At 43.8% G+C, this 21,243-nt stretch overlaps 1 protein-coding gene across 1 annotated transcript in view; it reads right to left on the bottom strand.

The window, feature by feature from the left end:
- Window positions 1–21,243, bottom strand: part of LOC121463928 (ATP-binding cassette sub-family A member 17-like) — an 82,993-nt gene that overhangs the window by 47,387 nt on the left and 14,363 nt on the right. Inside the window, exons 5-11 of the mRNA XM_041676498.1 lie at window positions 20,968–21,227; window positions 18,460–18,576; window positions 17,104–17,221; window positions 12,226–12,399; window positions 9,699–9,871; window positions 8,308–8,433; window positions 5,877–6,006 (exon numbers count right to left, since the gene is read on the bottom strand). Coding sequence (XP_041532432.1) covers window positions 5,877–6,006; window positions 8,308–8,433; window positions 9,699–9,871; window positions 12,226–12,399; window positions 17,104–17,221; window positions 18,460–18,576; window positions 20,968–21,227 — 1,098 coding nt within the window. The remainder of the gene's footprint in view (window positions 1–5,876; window positions 6,007–8,307; window positions 8,434–9,698; window positions 9,872–12,225; window positions 12,400–17,103; window positions 17,222–18,459; window positions 18,577–20,967; window positions 21,228–21,243) is intronic.

Below are 21,243 nucleotides of genomic sequence, written 5' to 3'. Positions count from 1 at the left end.
CTCTGTGTGTGTTCCTTCTCTGTGTGTGTGTTCCTTCTGTGTGTGTGTTCCTCTGTGTGTGTGTATGTTCCTTCTGTGTGTGTGTGTTCCTTCTGTGTGTGTGTTCCTCTGTGTGTGTGCGTGTTCCTTCTGTGTGTGTGTTCCTTCTCTGTGTGTGTGTTCCTTCTGTGTGTGTGTTCCTTCTCTGTATGTGTGTTCCTTCTGTGTGTGTACGTGTTCCTTCTCTGTGTGTGTGTTCCTCTGTGTGTGTGTTCCTCTGTGTGTGTGTTCCTTCTGTGTGTGTGTTCCTTCTATGTGTGTGTGTGTGTTCCTTCTGTGTGTGTGTTCCTTCTGTGTGTGTGTGTGTGTTCCTTCTCTCTCTGTGTGTGTGTTCCTTCTCTCTGTGTGTGTGTGTTCCTTCTGTGTGTGACAGCCCTTGAGGACACGCAGGAAAAACCCTTCCTGCTTTGGAGTTCCTGATGGGAACTTGAGCAATCCCAATCTGGCTAAGTGAATTTAATAACATGGGTCTTTGTAAAGTAAATCACATGACTGCAGGGATTATAGTAAATTTATACGCTTAGTAAATACAGTGAAGACAAAAGCACTTTGGGAATCTAAGAGTTATGAAATATGATCCCCAAAGGCAAGGTCTGACTTTATTCTTATTGCCAATAAATATCAGTTTCCTGAATGAATGAGTGAGTGAGTGAGTGAGTGAGTGACATTACTGACAAATGCATGCCAGTATGTAAGTTGGTCACCTGACTCCCTACACACTATCTTTATCCTTATTCTTGTTAGAATGACAAGAATGATACATACTTATCACAAAAGGTTCAAAAAAGGAGGAAAAGGTATGATCAAAGAAACAGGCTGGAGAGAGGGTCTAGTGGTTAAGATCACTTGTTATTAGAGGACTAGGGTTCAGACCCCAGAACCCACACAGTGGCTTACAATGCCAGTAACTCAAGTTCCAGGAGATCTGGCACCCTCTTCTGGCCTCTGCAGGTACCAAGCACATACATGCATGCATGCAGGCAGGCAGGCAAAACACATACATAGAAAAAAATTTAAACCAGGTTGGTGATGGTGGTGGTGCACGCCTGTAGTCCCAGCACTGGGAAAGCAGAGGGCAGGCAGATCTCTGTGAACTCTAGCTCAGCCTGGCTACAGAGCGAGTTACAGGACAGCTGGGGTTACACAGAGAAAAACCCTGTCTCAAATAAACAAACAAACAAACAAGCAAAAAAGCAATCAACAAAATTTACTTTAAAAAAGAAATATATGTTGTTTAATAAGTTCTACCATGAAAAGAAAACTATAGTTACCATTTCAATACACTGCCTTACATAATTTTATAAACATTTTATGTTTATTTATACTTGCTGTGGTAGTGATAGATTGAATCTAGGGTCTCACATAGGCTAGGCAAGAGTTTTACCAATGAGCTCAGCTCCCAACCCTATGCATTACTTTTATACTGAAATAGGAAAATATAAATTGTTGAGGCTTTTTGTTATTGTTGTTGTTTGGTTGGTTTGGTTTTGGTTTTTGATTTTCCAAGACAAGGTTTCTCTGTGTAGTTCTGACTGTCCTAGAACTCGATCTGTAGACCAAGCTGGCCTCGAGCTCACAGAGATCCACTTGCCTTCTGCTTCCCCAGTGCTGAGATTAAAGGCGTGTGCCACCACTGCCTGGCCTATATGGCTGACTAGTGTGGCTGTTTTGCATTCTGGTATTCAGGCAAGCTTTATTTATTAAAATACAAGTGAAATATCACTACAAACAAGTGCTCTTAGGGACGAGGCCATATCTCCAGCCCCCTGGGGCAGGGGACAACATTTTAGAAGGTTTTGCTACTGTCTTCTAAAGCAGATCTACTTTGGCTGTGACTAATAAAGTAAAGGACAAGGCTGAAGAGATAGCGCAGCATTTAAGAGCACATACTGCTTTTGCAGAGGAGCTAAGTTCAGTTCCTATTACCTATAAGCCCCTCGAGTTAGACAGGTGGCCAGGCCCCACCCTTGAGGACCTCCAACCACCAGGCTCTACCCACAGAACACTCTAACAGCTACAATGGCCTGACCCAGTTCCTCCTAATGCAGGGGGCCAACCTCTATCCTACAAAATAAAAATCCCAAACTCAGGGCTTGAAATCCCATCAATCTCCACCCTGGAAAGCTCCACCCCCAAAAATCCCTATATAAAGCCTGCCTCTCTCTCTCTCTCTCTCTCTCTCTCTCTCTCTCTCTCTCTCTCTGTGTGTGTGTGTGTGTGTGTGTGTGTGTGTGTTTGTGTGTTCTTTGTTGATTCTTGACAGAGAAGAGGCAGCCACCCTCTGTGTCTATCCCAATAAATCTCTGTGTAAAGTTTTTGTGTGGTGTGATTTTGTGGTATTCCTTGTCTCCTGACCGTGGGGAAGCCTTTACCCTCAGAGCTATAACACTTGCTTTGGGGAAACCTATCCCCTCAGAACTGTAAGTGGCCCAATTAGTTGTAACCTCAGCTCCAAGAGATCCGATATCTTCCCTGGCCTGTGCTGAGTTTTAATGCATATCTGAGTACATGCCTGCTGAAGCCAGAGGTCATCCTAAAGTGTCATTCTTCAGGAACTGTCTACCTTGTTTTGTGGGACAAGCTCACTTACAGGGATTGGAGGCGTGTTGATCAGGTTAGGCTGGCTGACCAGTGAGCCCCAGGGATTCCCTTGCCTTCCTCCCCAGCGCTGGGATTGCACTGGGTGCTGGGGTTGAACTAAGCCATCATGCTTGCCTGGCGTTTGCTTACCTTATCCACTGAGATATCCTCCCAGCTCCTAAAACTCATGTGGAGACCCAACGAAGCTGTTTCCTATTGCACAAATTCTAATTGGTCTTAATAATAAAAACCCAGAGAAGCAGAGCAGCCAGACACTAGTCCTTACCACTACAAAATCCTCAGAACCAAGGAGGTAAGACTCTCTCTACAGATCCTCAGACCGAATACCTTGAACTCCTGTCTCCTCCCGCCTTGTATGCTTCTCTCCACCCAGTCATATCCCTTTCTGGCCCCACCTCCCTAGTGTTGGGGTTAAAGGTGTGGGCCCCCACTGCCTGGTTCTGTTTTTCTTTTAGATTGGGTCAATCTCCTGCAGCCCAGGGTGGCCTTGAACTCTCAGAAATCAATCTGCCTCTGCCTCCTGAATGCTGGGATTAAAGATGTATGCCACCACTGCCTGGCTAACTAGTGGCTTAGCTCTGCTCTCTGATCTTCTGGGAAGCTTTATTTGTTAGATCAGAAACAAAATATCACCACGGTTTCCACTCCAGATACTGTCCATTAATCTCTGAGTAAAACCACTTCAAATACCACCTGTGCCAGGTGGCCCAACTCCAACTGCGAAAACCAAATCAGCGTACACTGAGCTCCAAAAGGGCCCGCTACAGTTACGCAGCTTCACAGTTCACCTAACAAGACAAAGGATCCCCAACTCAAAATGTCAAGCTGCCTTTAAATGTCACTGTGCCCTCTGGAGGCCTGGAATGCTGCATCGGGAGCAGCACACACAGCTGCACTGACGACTCAGGTGAGAGACTCTCTAGAGCCCCTACCTGTGGGAGAGTCGCATCCCAGACATGGATCCCGGTGCTGGGAAAGAAGTCAGCCCGAGTTCCTCAGAAAGAGCACACTAGACCCAACTTCTCATTGCAGGAAAGCCCACAAAACTCGGCTTGGTGTGGAAGAGCGGGAAGCAGAGCGACCGCTGCTGCTTCCCCACAGGCTTCTGCATCAAAGGAAAACAGCAGTACAATAGAAATCCAAGACCAAGTCCAGGGACTGGAGAGACGGCTCAGAGGTTAAGAACACATACTATTCTTACAGGGCACCCAAATTCAGTTCCCAGCTCACAAGCACCTGTAACTCCAGCTTCAGTCGGTCTGATGTCCCCTCCAGCCTCTCAGGCAACTGAACTCACATGCACATACCTATGCAGACAAACATGCATACACATAATTAAAGATAAGTCATTTTAAAGGTAAAAAGGTAGAGGGGCTGGAGAGCTGGCTCAGAGGTTAAGAGCATTGCCTGCTCTTCCAAAGGTCCTGAGTTCAATTCCCAGCAACCACATGGTGGCTCACAACCATCTGTAATGAGGTCTGGTGCCCTCTTCTGGCCTGCAGACATACATACAGACAGAATATTGTATGCATAATAAATAAATATGAAAAAGAAGTGTTAAAAAAAACTTCAAGTACAATATTTAAAAGAAAAAAGGTAGAGGACTGGGGTGGGGGTGTGGATGGTAACGTGCTTGCTGTGCAGGCGTGAGCACTGAGTCCAGTCCTCAGCTCCCAGGTAGTGGCAATGCTGAGGAGGAGGAGTTCTGCTAGCCAGTGAGCCTCAGGTTCCTGTGCGTGAGCCACACAACAAAGTGGGCAGCTCTGAGGAACGACACTTGAAGTTGACTTCTGGTTTCCATAAACACACATCCATACAGCCACAGGCACTCACATCCACACCCCAAGGGTAAAAAGCGACACTGTTTTAGAGTAATTATAAAAAGTCTTTATACTGGGCGGTGGTGGCGCACGCCTTTAATCCCAGTACCCGGAAGGCAGAGGCAGGTGGGTCTCTGAGTTTGAGGCCAGCCTTGTCTACAGAGAGACAGCTAGAGCTACACAGAGAAATCCTGTCTCCAAAAATCAAAAACCAAAAAAAAGAAAGTCTTTATGTAAATTTATAATAACTAAATAACTTCAGAGAAAACCCAAACTTCACTAAGTAGAGAAACAAAGTCTATAACGCATGATGTTTGGGGCTTTTCTGCCCAAAAAAAAAATACAGTATGGAGTTGGCACATACCTATAATCTCAGCACTTGGCACTTTAGGTCCTATCTGCAAAAAAATTATGGTTGTAGCCCTTTGCTAGCTAATGTCCTGAGGAAGCAGCCAGACTTTGCTTCTCCACTGAGTATCTCCAGAGCTCACGAACACTGCTATATGATCCCCAGCGGCATCTCTTTCACCAGGCTGGAGTTAATTTTGTGTGTGTGTGTGTGTGTGTGTGTGTGTGTGTGTTGTATCATTTTGTTAGAAGTCTGTGTTAGTGCTTCTACATTCATAGCTGGAGTATTGACAGTATTTACAATTCAGCTATTTAGTCAATCAAATTGAATGTGTATTCTGTGCAAACACATTGTTCTGGCATTGTGGGTCCAGTAAACAGGACAGTTTCTTAGGGAATGAGACAGAAATAGCATACACATAAACGCAGGCAAATGAATACAGACCTTGAGGAATCCTGACCACAGACCTAAGGAGCTGTAATAGGAAGAACGTGGGAGGTAAACAGACTCATGGCTTCCTTGACAATCCAGCTGACTGAGGTGCTGACAGCTCCCCAGGCCTGTGGGATTCTGTGTGTAGGAACGGGTTGGGTTTTTGGAGCTCCTTCAAAGCTGTATGCACCCTTCGATTTTGTCCATAGTTTTATACATGTTAAACTTCTAAAAAAATGTTTCTTGGGTGAGGTTTCGAATGTCATAGAATATCATTTTAATTGATAGGATGTGAAATAATTATTTAAGCATAGAAATTACTCCAGATAGGTATTTCAGAATAACTCGCAGGATTCATTCTAAAAGTCCCTGTGGCAATCAAAATCCAAAGATGATGTTTTTGTTGAGAAGTCTGAGATGTTGAGAGCCTAACAGTGCCTCACACTGCACAGGAAAGTTTGTCTAGAAAGAACTGTTTGAACTGAGTTCTGCAGACTGAAAGGGGCAGTTATAGAACTATAGCTATATACAACCAGACACTACAAAGATGGCACAACTAATACACCATCTCTAATAGTAAAGCGTCAATGAAATTTAACAGAGAAGTCCTCTGCAGAGCTGACCCACACAGGTACCTGTAAGAATGGAGCAGACCGTGGTTTTCCCTGCTCCGTTGTGTCCCAGGAGAACAGTGATCTGCCCCTTGAACAGGTTCAAGCTCAGATCCTTGACGGCTATGCGTTTACTCCGTCCCCTATAAAACACCTGGAGGAGAGTCAGGGTGTGACGAGCTTCATAGCCAGAGCAACACCCTCTGAAAGTTCACCAAGCAGGGCGAGGGCTGGAGAGACAGTGCAGCGGTTAACAACGCTGGCTGTGAGCCTGGAAACAACCTAAATGCCCCTCGACTGAAGAATGGATAATAAAAATGTGGTACATTTACACAATGGAGAACTACACCAGAAAAAAAATAATGACATCTTGAATTTTGCAGGAAAATGGATGGAGCTATAAAACATTATTTTGAGTGAGGTAACCCAGACACAGAAAGACAATTATCACATTACTCATTCAGGTGGTTTTTAAACATAAAGCAAAGAGAACCTACAAACCACAATCTCAGAGAACTTAGACAACAATGAGGACACTAACAGATACTTACATAGATCTAATCTACATGGGGAGTAGAAAAACACAAGATCTCCTGAGTAAAATGGGAGCATGGGGACCTTGGGGGAGAGTTGAAGAGGGAAGGGGATAGGCAGGGAGGGAACCAGAGAAAATGTAGAGCTCAATAAAAATCAATAATAGGGCTGGAGTGATGGCTCAGCGGTGAAGAGCATTGACTGCTCTTCCAGAGGTCCTGAGTTCAATTCCCAGCAACCACAATGTGGCTCACAACCATCTATAATGAGATTAAACATACATGCAAGCAGAATACTGTATACATAATAAATAAATCTTTTAAAAAATTAATAATAATAATAACAACAACAACAATAATAAAGAACAATGGCTGTTTTTCTGGCTGTCCTGAGTTCTACTCCCAACAAACTTATAGTGGCACGGTGGCTATAATGCCCTCTTCTGGTCTGTAGCAAGCACTCATATCCATAAATTAATTAAATAAATACAAAATAAATAACCCTTCCCCCAAAAGAATAAGGAAGAAAACAAAAACCATCTACAATGCAGCTCTAACGCAAGACACAGCAATTGCATTTCAGTGTCTTGTTTAGACTATTTCTATCCCCTCTGACAGCATTTGGGCTGGACTTGGGTATGGAATGCCGATACTGCTGCTGGCTGGGCCTCAGATGTCACTTTTCACAAGTCATCCAATGGTGCCTGCGACCGGGTGTTATGGAAGGAATTGGCACACTCCCCCAACCTGTTAGGTCTCTATTGTTTTGAAGCAAGTGTGACAGTCTTGTTCTCTGACTTCTGTCTCCCTTTCAGTAGAGGTGCCCATGTGGCCAAATTCCCAACAAGGATAATGGGTAGTCTGCTGAGAGGAACTGGAGGGAAGGAAGGGAGGAAAGAAGGAAAAGAAATGCCAAAGGAAGCGGTCTAACTTGGTCCTTCACCACCACAAATGAGTGACTTACTCCAGGCATCTTGCAATCACGAAAGCTCATGAAATGGGTGGTCCCAGGAAAAGCAATTATTACACACCACTCAGTCAGAAAGAGCTGAGAGCTGGCTCTGCGGATCAGCTAAAATCACACAGAACCATTTGTCCTAAGACTGCCTGTTATGAAGGGAGAGCTAGAGCTAGTAAGGGAGAGAGAGAACAGAGAGGATCCCCAGAGAAAGTTAGAGAGACTCCTAACTACTATTACAGAGGAGCTGCACACATGACACAAGTGTCCTGGGCTGGGATATGACCCACTGATGCCCCAGGCAACACGGGGCTAAGTGGGTTGTTTGTTTTGTTTCGAGACAGGTTAATTATATATTCCTGACTGGCCTAGAACTCCCTCTGTAGACCAGGGAGACCTCAAACATACAGAGCTCTGTGTGCGTCTGCTTACTCAGCTGTGGGATTAAAGGCGTGTGCCACCATACCCAGCCGAGTTAGAGTTTTAAGGTGGCAATGCCAAAGTAGAGAAGGTCCCACCGCTTTCTTTTACAGTTGCAGACCAGAGAGCCCAGACAACCACACCGTAGACACTATGAGCACTGAGAGTATACCATGCTGCAGGGCTCTGTCCAGAGCCAGTCTGCAAGCACCCATGGAAGAACAACTGCCTGCTTCTTTATTTGGAAACTAACAGTGAGATCTGGTTTACATTTTGATTTGGTGGAGATGACATCCACCAAATGGCTGCATTCTGGTTTATCTCCAATGGAGATGCTCTGTGGTGGAGGGTGAGCGGACAAACAAAAACCAGATCAGTAACTTCATGATAGGAACAGACCATTTCAAGCCATGTTTCCAATTTTGGAGAGCAGGATCTATCACGTAGGGAATTACAACTCTTGATTCCAAAGAGCAGCCTACAAGCACTGTTATCTTAAGGGGTTGTTTCTCAGGTCCCTATAAGAAAGTTTGAAAGCCCATACCTTATACAGATGTAAAATTTCAACTGATTTTATTTGCTCAGTTGGCTCGTCCTGCATGAACTCTCTCCTTGAAGGTTTCTCCGGATCCCCCATGTCCAGAAGTGGCAGTGTCACTGGAACAGGCCTCTTGAGACAGGTCAGGCACTGCGCGAGAAGTCAACTTACGCACTAACCATTTATGTGGTTTTTCTCTTAGGGAGGATAAATTTTGGCAAATTAGACACCAGCCCCATGGGAAGTTACTCTTTGAATCAAATATTTAATGGCACCTGGAGAAGTTAATCAGCTCACTGATGGACTCATACAGTTCAATCTGTAACCCCCGGAATCCCTGGCACCGAGGAGCTCAGGAAGTGGCCTCCAGGCTCTCTCTCACTGTCCTTGGAAAGCTGCCTTACCATCCGTCACGTTCTTGGGGGTGAGACCTGGATGGGGATGCTGGTGTTACAGTGTACTTGTTTCTCCACATGCTGCAGAGGTCCCGGCCCCTGGACAGGCCAGCACAGGCCAGCACAGGCCAGCATAGGCCAGCACAGGCCAGCACAGGCCACTGAGGGAGGCTGAGCGAAGCACCAAAAGTTCAATTGCTGAGAAAAATTTAGTCTGAGAATTTCTGGAACTGTGACACTGCGGTGATCTCAGAGGTCTCGAAGGGCCCTCGACCAATGCAGCTTAATGGAGAAGGGTGTGTGAGAACTCCAGCATGTTGGGAGTGAGTTCTGTGCGATAATGCGGGGCCTGGTATTCAACGGGCATACACAGGAACCCCAAGGCACTGCCAGGTGCACTGTATGACGTCATCCTCCTGGTCTCACCCTCAAGTCCATTACATCAGCCATGAGGCAAGTTCAGAGAAACTGAAACTCCACTGCCAACCACAGGCTGATAGTTAGGAGGTGAATCCAGGGTAAAGACTTACTGGTGTTTGGATATTTTTAAAAAATAATTTATTTAACTTTACTTTATGTGCATTGGTGTGAAGGTGTCAGATCCCCTGAAACTGGAGTTATAGACAGTTGTGAGCTGTCATGTGGGTGCTGGGAATTGAACATAGGTCCTCTAGAAAAACAGCCAGTGCTCTTAAAGGCCAAGCCATCTCCCCAGCGCAGGTGTTTGGGATCTCAATTAGTACATTACTGGGAGATGGAGGAACACAGATGACAAATATAAAAATCTTTTTTTTTTTTTTTTTTGGTTTTTCAAGATAGGGTTTCTCTGTAGCTTTGGAGCCTGTCCTAGAACTAGCTCTTGTAGACCAGGCTGGCCTCGAACTCACAGAGATCTGCCTGCCTCTGCCTCCTGAGTGCTGGGATTAAAGGTGTGCACCACCACTGCCTGGTGACAAATATAAAAATCTTAACATCTGTCTCTAAAATAGAATCAGAACTTACCTTGGCAAGTAAGTACCAAGACTTTGGCGTTCTAAACTTTCTCAAGAAGGGAGACTCCACCAAAAAGGCTATCAGACAGTACAGGAGGGAGTCCAGCAGGAGCATCATCAGCACCTGGAGGAAGCTGAAGTCTCCTCGGACACTGCCTACGTTCCTCCACTGGATGCCGGAGCCTGTGACACGGAAGGAAGACAAAACCTGCTCAGTCCACAAGACTCAGCAGTCCTAATCATAGAGATGAGGGCCTGGGGGATCCTGATGTTGGCAAAGGGTGGCAGCAGCAGCAGCCACAGCAACAACAATCCACTTACCAACAGGGTGGGGAGGCCCCAATTTTCCCTCAAATGTCTTTAAACTTGAGCCATCAAGAGAGTGTGCTCCCCACCCTGGGGCTAGAGGTCCTTCCTCCTACAGCTATCCTTAGAAAGCACCCTCATGTACATGTCCAGAGACATGGCTCTTCGTTGATGCCAGCTGCAGTGATGTGTACAGGCAACGCTAACCATCACAGAGACCTATTTCAATAGTACTGGGGATTGGGCCTATGACCTTGCACGCAATAGGCAAGCACTTTGCCACTGAACTATATTCCCAGCCCTTACTTTTTTTTTGTTTAATAGACAAGTCTCTAAGTTTCCCAGGCTGACCATAAGCTCTCATTCCTCCTGCCTCGGCCTCTCTAGTATCTGGGATTACTTATACATGCCACCAGGCCCAATTAATAAAAATGAATAATTTTAAATTTCGGTTTTTCATCCATTTATCCATTTGTGTGTATGTGTGTGGAGGTGTGCATGTGTACCATGGTCCATGTGTGGAGGCCAGAAGAGGGAGGAGGTCAGTTCTCTGCTTCTACCATACAGGTTCTGAGGACCAGACTCTGGTCATCAGGCTTGAAGGGACGAAGCTGAAACCACTGAGCCCCCTCACAGCCCTTATATGGTTTCGTTTTTTCCTCCACTTTTGATTGGTTACTGTCTTTTAAAAAGAAAGGCAGTGAGGCCGGAGAGACGGCTCAGCAGTTTAGACATTGGTTGATTTTCCAGAGGACCCAGGTTTGATTCCCACTGCCCATGTGTTTCTTAGCCTTCTGAATGTCCCTTTCCCCATAAGTGACAGTGTTTTTGCCGCTTTATTTTAAGTTACAAGAGCAAATCTCTAATGAAGTGAGTGATTTCTCTCAACATTCTAGAATAAGCCGCTTGCTAGCTACATGTACCATATGTGCCGTCTCTCATCCTAACATGCCCTACATATTATTTGATTTATTTTACATACTGACTGCAGTTTCCCCTCCCTCTTCTCCTCCCGGTCCCTGCTCCCCCTGCCCCCCTGCACCCGACAAGGTAATTCAGCATGGGGGACAGGTTCCCAAAAGCCAGATAAGTGCCAGGGTTTGTCGTATCAGAATTTCAATTTGATATTTTGTGCCTCCCCCCCCCCCAACCAGACTAACAAACCATAGACTGAAACCTTAAAAACTTTTCAAACAAATTAAGGCTGGGATCTTTCAACTCTGATCATCTCAGGTTTCTGCTACGATGATGGAAATCTGACTAACAGAATCTATTAAAAGGTTTGGTCACCAGAGAGATGCTACTGGGAGTAGGCAGAAACTTCAAAGGCATAGTAGGAGGAGGAGCTTGGCAGGAGGTGGGGCTTGGCAGGAGGCGGGGCTTAACAGGAGGTCTTTAGGTTATTTGGAGGAGTATTCTAAGAGAACATGAGACTTGTTCATTCCCTGGCAGTTTACTTTGCTGTATATGTCTCTCATGAAGGCCATGAAGGGTTGGACACCTATAGGTCCAATATAAGGAGGTCACCTAATCTTTGACTAGACTGTACATATTTGTATCAAGGTAAGTCTTTCTCTTTACAAGTTAATCATTTCAAGTATTTCTTTATAATAAGATAAGGCTGACTAATACAATCCCCTAGACAAACTTGAGAAAGAGGGGACAGCAAATCAATGAGACGAATACATGTGAAAACTACTACATTCCCGGTAATGTTCAGTATTTTCTGAGCTTCTAATCATAAGGTTATATATTTCATTATCTATAGAGCTATATAAGCATATAATGTCTAATCATTTGTTTTCAAACAAAGTTACTCTGTTGCCCAAGTTTGTCTGGATGGAATTCCTGGTCTCCAGTAATCTTCCTGCCTTCCAAGCAGCTGGGACTACTGGTCCATACCAACACGTTTGGCTCCAATTTCCTTCTTTACTATTCTTTGGCTTCCCTTCTCCTATCCATATCTATGGCCAGGCTGGCCTCAGACTCAGAGATCTGCCTCCTAAGCGTTGGGATTAGAGACTTGTCACACCACTCCCCAACCCCCCACCCCACCCCTAGCTCTTTAAGGTTTGTGAAGCCTTTAGCATCCCACAGAGTACCATAATGTAAATGCTCAGAACACTAAATAAAATGAGTATGTCAATAATCTATATTTAGAAACGAAGGACAGCCTGGCTCAGCTCAAAGCACGTAGGCAGCCTAAACAGTTTGAGGACGATCGAGCTTACCTTTGGCTTCAAACAGAGAGATGAATCGGACTCCCATTGCCATGGCAACATTTGAGAAGAGGCAAGAGGCTATCTTTTCGACATAGGTCCTCTGGTGATAACTGAAAGTGATGTACAGGTAGGGGAGGTACGTGAAGAAGAAGATGATGCCTCCCATCACAGTTCCGACGTGTGCTGCAGAGCCAGAGGAAGAAAGATGGAGTGTTTCATCAGTAACAGAAAGTTACGACCATACAAGCCTTGTTTCCCCGCTGGGAAAGAAAGTGTCTCTGTGACTGTTTCAGCATTTCAGAAAGGAAACAATCTCTTTTTATATTTGCATCCTTACTAGTGAAACATGAAAGTATTTACGGCACTTTAAAAAATGAAGGTTTCTGCAATTAGTGCTGCTGCTGAATTCTGGCTTTAAGCCGTGGTGATCCCATAGGATACAGGGGGTTATTCCAGGTTTTTGTATCTGTTGAGGTTTGCTCTGTCACTAGTATGTGGTCAGTTTTTGAGAAGGTTCCATAAGGTGCTGAGAAGAAGGTTTATTCTTTTGTGTTTGGGTGGAATGTTTTATAGATGTCTGTTAAGTCCATATGAGTCACATAACTTCTGTTAGTTCCCTTATTTCTCTGTTAAGTTTCTGTCTGACAGACCTGTCCAGTGGTGTGAGTGGGGTGTTAAAGTCTCCCACTATTAGTGTGTGGGGTTTATAGTGTGATTTAAGCTTTAGTAGTGTTTCTTTTACATATGAAGGTGCCCTTATATTTGGGGCATAGATTTCCTCTTAATGGATTTTCCCTATGACAAATATGAAATGTCCTTCTTCAACTCTTTTGATTGAATTTAGTTTGAAGTCTTTTTTTTTCTTAGATATTAGGATGGCTGCACCCATTTGTTTTGTAGGTCCATTTGATTGGTAATTTTTTTCCCCAGCCCTTTACTCTGAGTCGATGTCTGTCTTTGAGGTTGAGGTGTGTTTCTTTTATGCAGCAAAAGATGGATTCTGTTTCATAGCCTGTCAGCCTGTGTCTTTTTTATAGGCAAATTGAGTCTCTTTATATTAAGGGATATTAATGACCAGTGATTACTAGTACCTTTTACTTTAGTTTTCATTGTTGGTGATATTATTGTGTGTGTGTTTTCCCTTCTTTGGGATCATCTATTGCTTGTGTTTTTGTGGATGTAGCTAACTTCCTTTGATTGTAGTTTTGCTTCTAGTACTTTGTATAGGGCTGGATTTATGGACAGGTATTGTTTAAATCTAGTTTTGTCATGGAATATCTTGTCTTCTCTGTCTAGGGTGATTGAAGCTTTGCTGAGTATAGTAGTCTGGGCTTGCATCTGTGACCTGTGATTGCAGATTATTGTCTGCAATAATGCCTGACCAGACCCTTTTGGCTTTCACTGTTTCTGTTGAAGAGTGAGATGTAATTCTGGTAGGTCTGCCTTTATATGTTACTTGGCCTTTTTCCTTTCAAGCTTTTAATAGTCCTTCTTTATTCTGTATGTTTAGTGTTTTGATTATGTGGCAAGGGGACATTTTGGGGGGCAGCCTATTTGGTGTTCTGTAAGCTTCTTGTACTTATAGGCATGTCCTTCTTTGGGTTGGCAAAGTTTTCTTCTATAATTTTGTTGAATATATTTTCTGTGCCTAAGACTTGGATTTCTTCTCTTTCTTCTATCCCTATTATTCTTAGGTTTGGTCTTTTCATGTGTTCCAGATTTCCTGGATATTTTAGACATACCAGCTGAGCCCTTTCTTCAGTCATTCCCCTTTTTAAAAAAGATTTTCTAAAACTTATGTGTATCTTTGTGTGCTTGCATGCAACACATGTGTGCAAGTACCTACAGAACATAGAAGAGAACATCAGGAACATCTCTAGGACCTAGAGTTAAACCTGAATCTTTTGCAAGAACACTGAGTGCTCTTAACCACTGAGCCATCTCTACAGCTCCCTGGTCTATCGTCTTATGGTGGTGCCTTTTCTAAGTTTGAGTTGCATGGGTTATTTTATTTATTCTGGATACAAGTCTCTTGTTATTCCTAATTTTTAAAATGTTTTTCCTAGGCTATAGATCATCTCCTCGCTTTCTTTTTCTGTATGTGTTTGTTATGTTGCTCTGACCGACCTGCCACTGTTTGTAGCAAAGACTGGCCTTGACTTCAGAGCAATTGTCTTGTCTCAGCATCCCGAGCACTGGAATTATAAGCATACACCACCACTTTTTTTTGCTGTTAATGACGCATGGTCTCTCTATTATATAGCTCTGGCTGTTCTGGAACTCACTATGCAGAGCAGGCTGACCTTGAAATGATTATCCACTGATTTCTGCCTCCCAAATGCTGGGATTAAACATGTGTGATGCCATGTGGTGGTGGCGCACGCCTTTAATCCCAGCACTCAGGAGACAGAGGCAGATGGATCTCTGTGAGTTTGAGGCCAGCCTCGTCTACAAGAGCTAGTTCCAGGATAGGCACCAGAACTACAGAGAAACCCTGTCTCGAAAAACAAAAATATAAATAAATAAATAAATGAAGGTGTGTGACACCACACACGGCACTACAATTTTCTTGATGGAAACTTTGATAATACAAAGTTTAAAATTTTTCTGAAATTCAACTATCAATTGTCTCTTATCAGCCCAAGTGTCCCAAGAAGTCATTGTGTAATACAAAACCATGAAGATTTCCTCTTATCTTTAAAAGAAATTTATTCTTTGAAAATTTCATACTTAATATTTAATTATTTTGATCATATCCACCAACCAACTTCATCCATTCAACTCCCATTGGGATGCCCTCAGCCTATGCCCCTCTTGGCTTCATGTCCTCTTTCATCTCTTACATTTTTTTGTGCATGTATGTGTTCATGTGGATTTATATGTGCATGTGGAGGCCAGAGTTGATATGCAATCTTCTCCTCTTTTGGTTTTCTTTGCTAAGGGTCCCTCGTTAAACCTGAAGGAAGCCGCAGCGACAGTGTCTAATTCCTCAGAGTTAGGGTGGGGATATTTTGTACTCAGCTTTTGTCATGTAGGTCCTGCAGAGTTGGCAAACACTTCACTGAACCATCTCCATCTCCTCAGCGCCTGTATTTTATTTCAGATTTATAATCCAATTTGAGTCAATTTTTGTATCTGATGTAATGTTATCCCCACAGGCTTCTTCTGATGTTGATCTCCAGTTGTTCCAGCATCTCTTGTTGAAAAGGCTCCATTGGTAAAAACCAGCCAGTTACCGCATTAGGTTACATGATCTACTTTTGCTTTCATTTGTCACTTGCCCCTAGGATTGCTTCCTTCTGATTATGATTTGTGTTTCTGAATTCACTGGTCACCTTTAATTTTTAAATATCTGCTTATTTACTACACTTGACCAAAGTTTGATGGAGGAAGGTCATTGGTTAATTAATAAATAAACTGCTTGGCCCTCATAGGTTAAAACATAGGTGGGTGGAGTAAACAGAACAGAATGCTGGGAGGAAGAGGAAGTGAGCTCAGAGGCCATGCTCCCCTCTCCAGGGCAGACACGATGAAACTCTGACCCAGGATGGATGTAGGCTAGAATCTTCCCGGTAAGCGCACCTTGGGGTGCTACACATTATTAGAAATGGGCTAGTCCAGGTACGAGAGTTAGCTGAGAAGAGGCTAGATATAATGGGCCAAGCAGTGTTTAAAAGAATACAGTTTGTGTGTTATTATTTCGGTAAAGCTAGCCGGTGGTGGGAGCTGGGTGGCAGAATGCAACCCGCAGCTCCCCCCCCCACAAAAGTTTAACTTTTAAGGCTTCAAGTTCGAGAACTTTAGTAGGGGTGGCGAGACAGGGTTTCTGTCCTGGAACTAGCTCTTGTAGACCAGGTTGGCCTCAAACTCACAGAGATCCTCCTGCCTCTGCCTCCTGAGTGCTGGGATCAAAGCATGGGCCACCACCGCCCGGCTCAGCCTTGAGCACTCTTAGGCATCCTTCCATGCTCTTGTCCTAACTTCTCTGACTTGATATAAAGCTACGGAAGGGAGGTGGAATTCAAAGTCTGAATCCGTCTCCATCTCAGCAGAGTCAGTATTTTCTAGGAATCACATTTTAGAGCATGCTGTTTGATATAAAGCACTCACAAATATGAATAATACTTTTCTCTTCCTGGTTCTTGTTAACACTGTCTTCTCAGGGGCAACTGCTGAGCTCAATTTCTATAGATGTTTTTACCTGGAGACGGTGGCTCACACTTCTGTTCTGCTCTCCCAGCTGATGCTACCTCCTACCTTTCTATTCCCTATTCTAACCTCTATCTATAGGTTTAGATGGAAGACCTCCAACGGCAACAGATTCACAGGAAACCCTTTGTGATATCTTAGAAACCTCTTCACTCTTATGCCCCAACTTCATACTCAGGATGTGGAGGAGCTGCTATCCGAAATGCATTACCCTTACATTGTCTTTTAAACTGAGACTTGGTGGGGCTGGAGAGATGGCCCAGGAGGTAAGAGTGGATGCTGCTCTTCCAGAGGACCTGGCTTGGATCCCCAGCAACCACATCAGGGGGCTCACAACTGCCTGTAACTTCAGCTTCAGGGAACCCAAGGGTCTCTTCTGCCCTCTAGAACACCAGCATACACAGCACACATACAGAGACACAAATAAAAACAAACTGACGCTGATTATAAACCTCAATTTCAAATTATTTTAAGGGCTTAAATATACCAAAAGATTCTATTTTTCATGTGTTTTAACAAGCTTTTAACAGGGATTGGATTTTCCCACTGCTGAGATAACCATCAAACTGAAAACTTGGCTGTGGAAGAAGAAAACTAAATGCTCTAAGTAACGGGAATGACAATGCTTTCAGAAAAAAGTCATTAACACCCCCAACAGAAAATGACAGCAGTACTCACCGCGTTGAAAGAACGTGCTCATCATGAACGCAAAGAAAATGGTGGCAGTGGCAAAACACATCAGAAAAATGAATATCAAGCAAGGATTACTGTTCCCGAACACAGCCACGCTGTTTATCTGCAAAACAACCACAGATGTGAAGGAAGCATGATGTATCAATAAAACACTGCAGAAAATATTTTAAATTATTTAGAATTATACATAGATATTTTTAAGGCAGACATATGATCTGCCATCTGTTATAATTTATCAGTTATGCTATATGGGGGCTGGAGAGAAGGCTCAGCAGCTAAGAGCCCTGGCTGCTCTTCCAGAGGACCTGGTTAGGTTCCCAGCACACACATGGCAGCCCACACCTGTGTGCAACTCCAGTTTCAGGGGATCTGTCACCCTCAAACCAATGCACATAAAATAAAAATCAGTAAATTATTTTTTAAAAGTTATGCTATGAGCATTTTCAAGGAAAAAATAAGTTTGGATTAAATTTTTACCCTAATGTGGATTTTTTTTTCCTTTGGGGGCGTTATTGTGGGTATTGAGCTAAGGGCCTTAAATACACCAGGCATGTGTTCTACCACTGAGAGACACCTCCAGCAAAAGTGGAGGTGTGTGTCACATGATCACTGTGACATACACTTGGTGCTCCTTCTGCTACCTCATGTCTTCTGTTTTAATGCTTTCTGGTTATTTCCTTTGTTGAAATAGTTTCCTATTTAGTATGAGCTTTTCTTTCTTTCACCACACTAACACAACATTAACAATTTAAAAGGTAAGTTTTTATATATCCAAGTTGTGGATTATTAAATTCAAGCAGGCAAATGTTAATATCAAACCCTATTGGCACGCCTTTAATCCCAGCACTTGGGAGGCAGAGGCAGGCGGATCTCTGTGAGTTCGAGACCAGCCTGTTCTACAAGACTAGTTCCAGGACAGGCTCCAAAACCACAGAGAAACCTTGTCTCGAAAAAAAAACAACAACAAAAAAAACTTTAACGTTTGTAAAAATGCATTTTGAGATCTTCAAGTTCCTACTACTAGATTAGGTATGACAGCACAAGAGTGAAACCCAGCACTTTAGGGTAAGGTTGAGAATTCACACAAATTCAAGTCAGCCTGGCTTGTACAGTGGGTTCTCGGCCAGTCAGGGCTCTGTAATGAGCCTCCTTCTCAAAAAGAAAAGGAACAGAAATGGGAAGAAGAGGAGGAAAGATGCTTAATTCCCCAGAATTTCAGCCAATACCACTGAATATTCATCAGAGATTTTCCAAATGGTCACCAATAACAATATCACCCATACCATTCCAGGTTCTCTCCTATCCATTCAGAGCTCACCATATTCTAAAGAATAAGCATACCTTTGTGCAGAAAAGAATGGTCATAACAGAAACAGCAATTAAGGCAGAAATGAAGAACGTGATGAACCAGGCAACCCAGTGCAGCCAGCTCTCCAAGCCCATCAGACACATATATTCCTGGAGGCAGGGAAAGAGCCAAGTGTTAGAGTCTCGTCACCCATCCTAGGTAGAGTCTGGGACATCACTGACTCAGTAGGTTAGGATGACAGGCTGGGTGTCTTGGGGAGAAACAGCTACTGGGGCTGATGGAGACAGATGCAGCCAGAAGGCGAGAGAATAAACAGGGAGGGTGCTTGGCTCAACTACGGCAGAGGAGGCACTGTATAAACCAACTTTAAATTTAAAACCAATTGCTAGGAGAATTTAGAAGTAGGACACCTAAGGAGCCCAGACTTGAAAGCAAAGTATAGTAATCTATGACTATAATGACAGCATTTGGGAGACAGAGGCAGCAGAATTTGTCAGAAGTTCAAAGCCAGTCTAGTCTATGTTACAGGCCAGTCAGGGGTTCTATATTAAGATCTTGTCTCAAAAAAAAAAGTTTGGGGGGCTGGAGAGATGGCTCAGAGGTTAAGAGCATTGCCTGCTCTTCCAAAGGTCCTGAGTTCAATTCCCGGCAACCACATGGTGGCTCACAACCATCTGTAATGAGATCTGGTGCCCTCTTCTGGCCTGCAGACATACACACAGGCAGAATATTGTATACATAATAAATAAATAAATATTTGAAAAAAAAAAAGTTTGGACTTTCTAAGTTTGGACTTTATTCTCAGGGCCATTTACTTGCAGGAGACATTCAGTAAATGAACGAACAAACAGCTTATTTGTCATTGGAATTCTAGGCCTGAGCCAGCACGCCTAACTTCCACAATGTTAAATTAATCTGAAAAGAAGATTCGAGTATAAAGAACAAAAACATGACCAAAGGCGCTGGAGAGATGGCTCAGTGGTTAAGAGCATTGCCTGCTCTTCCTAAGGTCCTGAGTTCAATTCCCAGCAACCACGTGGTGGCTCCCTATTCTGGTCTTCAGACATACACGTCTGGCGCCCTATTCTGGTCTTCAGACATACAGACAGAATATATATAAATAATAAATAAATAAATATTTTTTTAAAAAAGACATTTTATGCCTACCAGCTTCTACACAAATTTACTGCTGAAGCAAAAAATAGGGAAGATCCAATTCCATCACAGGAGTGGGAACTAAGTGGGTGTGCTAGCCGCATGACAGAAGCTCCTCGTTCCCCAGGGCTTTTCAGTGAGTATGAAGTAGGCAGCCTCGAGACGCACCCTAGTCGGTCTGCCTCTTCCTCCTGACTGCAGAGACAGAGCAGGCCAGGGCAAACAGCTCCCCAGCTACAGATGTCGTCAAAGGCCCAGAAAAGCTTCAAAAGAGATTTTAATACGCAATCATAATAATCAATAAAAAAGAAAAGGAAATTTGGGCTGAAGAGATGGCTTATTGGTTAAAAGCACTGGCTACTCTTCCAGAGTTACTGAGTTCAATTCCCAGCACCCACATTGTGGGTCACACCATCTCTATCAATTCCCAGCACTATATCGTGACTCACAACCATCTCTAACTGTAGTTGCAGGGGAACCAGTGCCCCCTTCTGGTGTACAGATGTACATGCAGGTAAAAACACCCTATACATAAAATACATAAATTTAAAAATTATTTTAAGCCAGGCAGTGGTGACTCACACCTTTAATCCCAGCACTCGGGAGGCAGAGGCAGGCGGCTCTCAGGGAGTTCAAGGCCAGCCTGGTCTACAGAGTGAGTTCCAGGACAGGCTCCAAAGCTACAGAGAAACCCTGTCTTGAAAAACCAAAAAATAAAAAAATAAAAAAATTATTTTAAAAAGAGAAAAAAATTAAAGAGAGGATTTTATCCAGATGAGCCTCTAGCCCTGGGGAGGCCGAAACAAACGGACCATGAGTACATGGTCAGCCTGGATAACACAGTGGGTTCTGGGTCACTACTGGCTACCGAATGAGACCACGTATGAGAAACAAGAGCCTAAGCAATACAAGATATTTTTTAAAGGTTAGAACATGAGAAAAGAAGTGATAGAGGTTGTGTAAACAGACGAGCACAGAAAGTGAGTAATGAAACCAGTTTCGGGACCAACTCAGAGGGAACAAATCCTGTCTTCGGTTGTATTTTCCTAGAAGATGCTTCTCAGACATCTTGCCACAAAATGGTAGTGGGTTAACTGTGGCTAAAAATCCCCTCTGTGTGGACACTGTCTGAATGCCTGCCCTGCTAGAGACAGTGTGCTAACTGAGCAGACCTACTATGCTGGGCAACCTAAAAGAAAGACCATGTGTGATAAGAGATGGGGCTCCCTAAACTGCTAGCAGGATAAAAATATGAAAACACTTCTGCTTTTCAGTTCACCCGAGGCTGACGAATCCTTCCACTTGCTTGGGTCTCAGTCCCCCGAGATATTTCATTAGCATCCTCCCCATAGCCCTGTCCTTCCCCTCTGAGTGGACAGAGCTACCTTCACTTTCTTCTCCTTCTCCAGTGAAATGGAACTGATGATTATGAGCTCGACACAGATGAAGCTGAGCATGAGCAGCAGAGGGAACTCATTCTGAAGGATCACTAAGAATGGGTCCTGGATATGGGGCCCAAACGGGAATCTCTGCAACAGTACTTTGAGATCCTTGAACATGTTTTGTGTTGCATTGGGAGCATGGTGCCACATGATGGCTCTGTCTACTGCATGCTGTATTGATAGGAAGCCTTCTCCGTTGTATCCTGCAAGAAAGCAGAA

This window comes from Microtus oregoni, unplaced genomic scaffold, assembly GCF_018167655.1.
Source record: "Microtus oregoni isolate MIOR12 unplaced genomic scaffold, Mior012 000027F_ref0000203, whole genome shotgun sequence".
In the NCBI taxonomy this organism is placed as follows: domain Eukaryota; kingdom Metazoa; phylum Chordata; class Mammalia; order Rodentia; family Cricetidae; genus Microtus; species Microtus oregoni.
The sequence above is the reverse complement of the archived record's forward strand: the minus strand, read 5'-3'. Positions and strand labels throughout refer to the sequence as shown.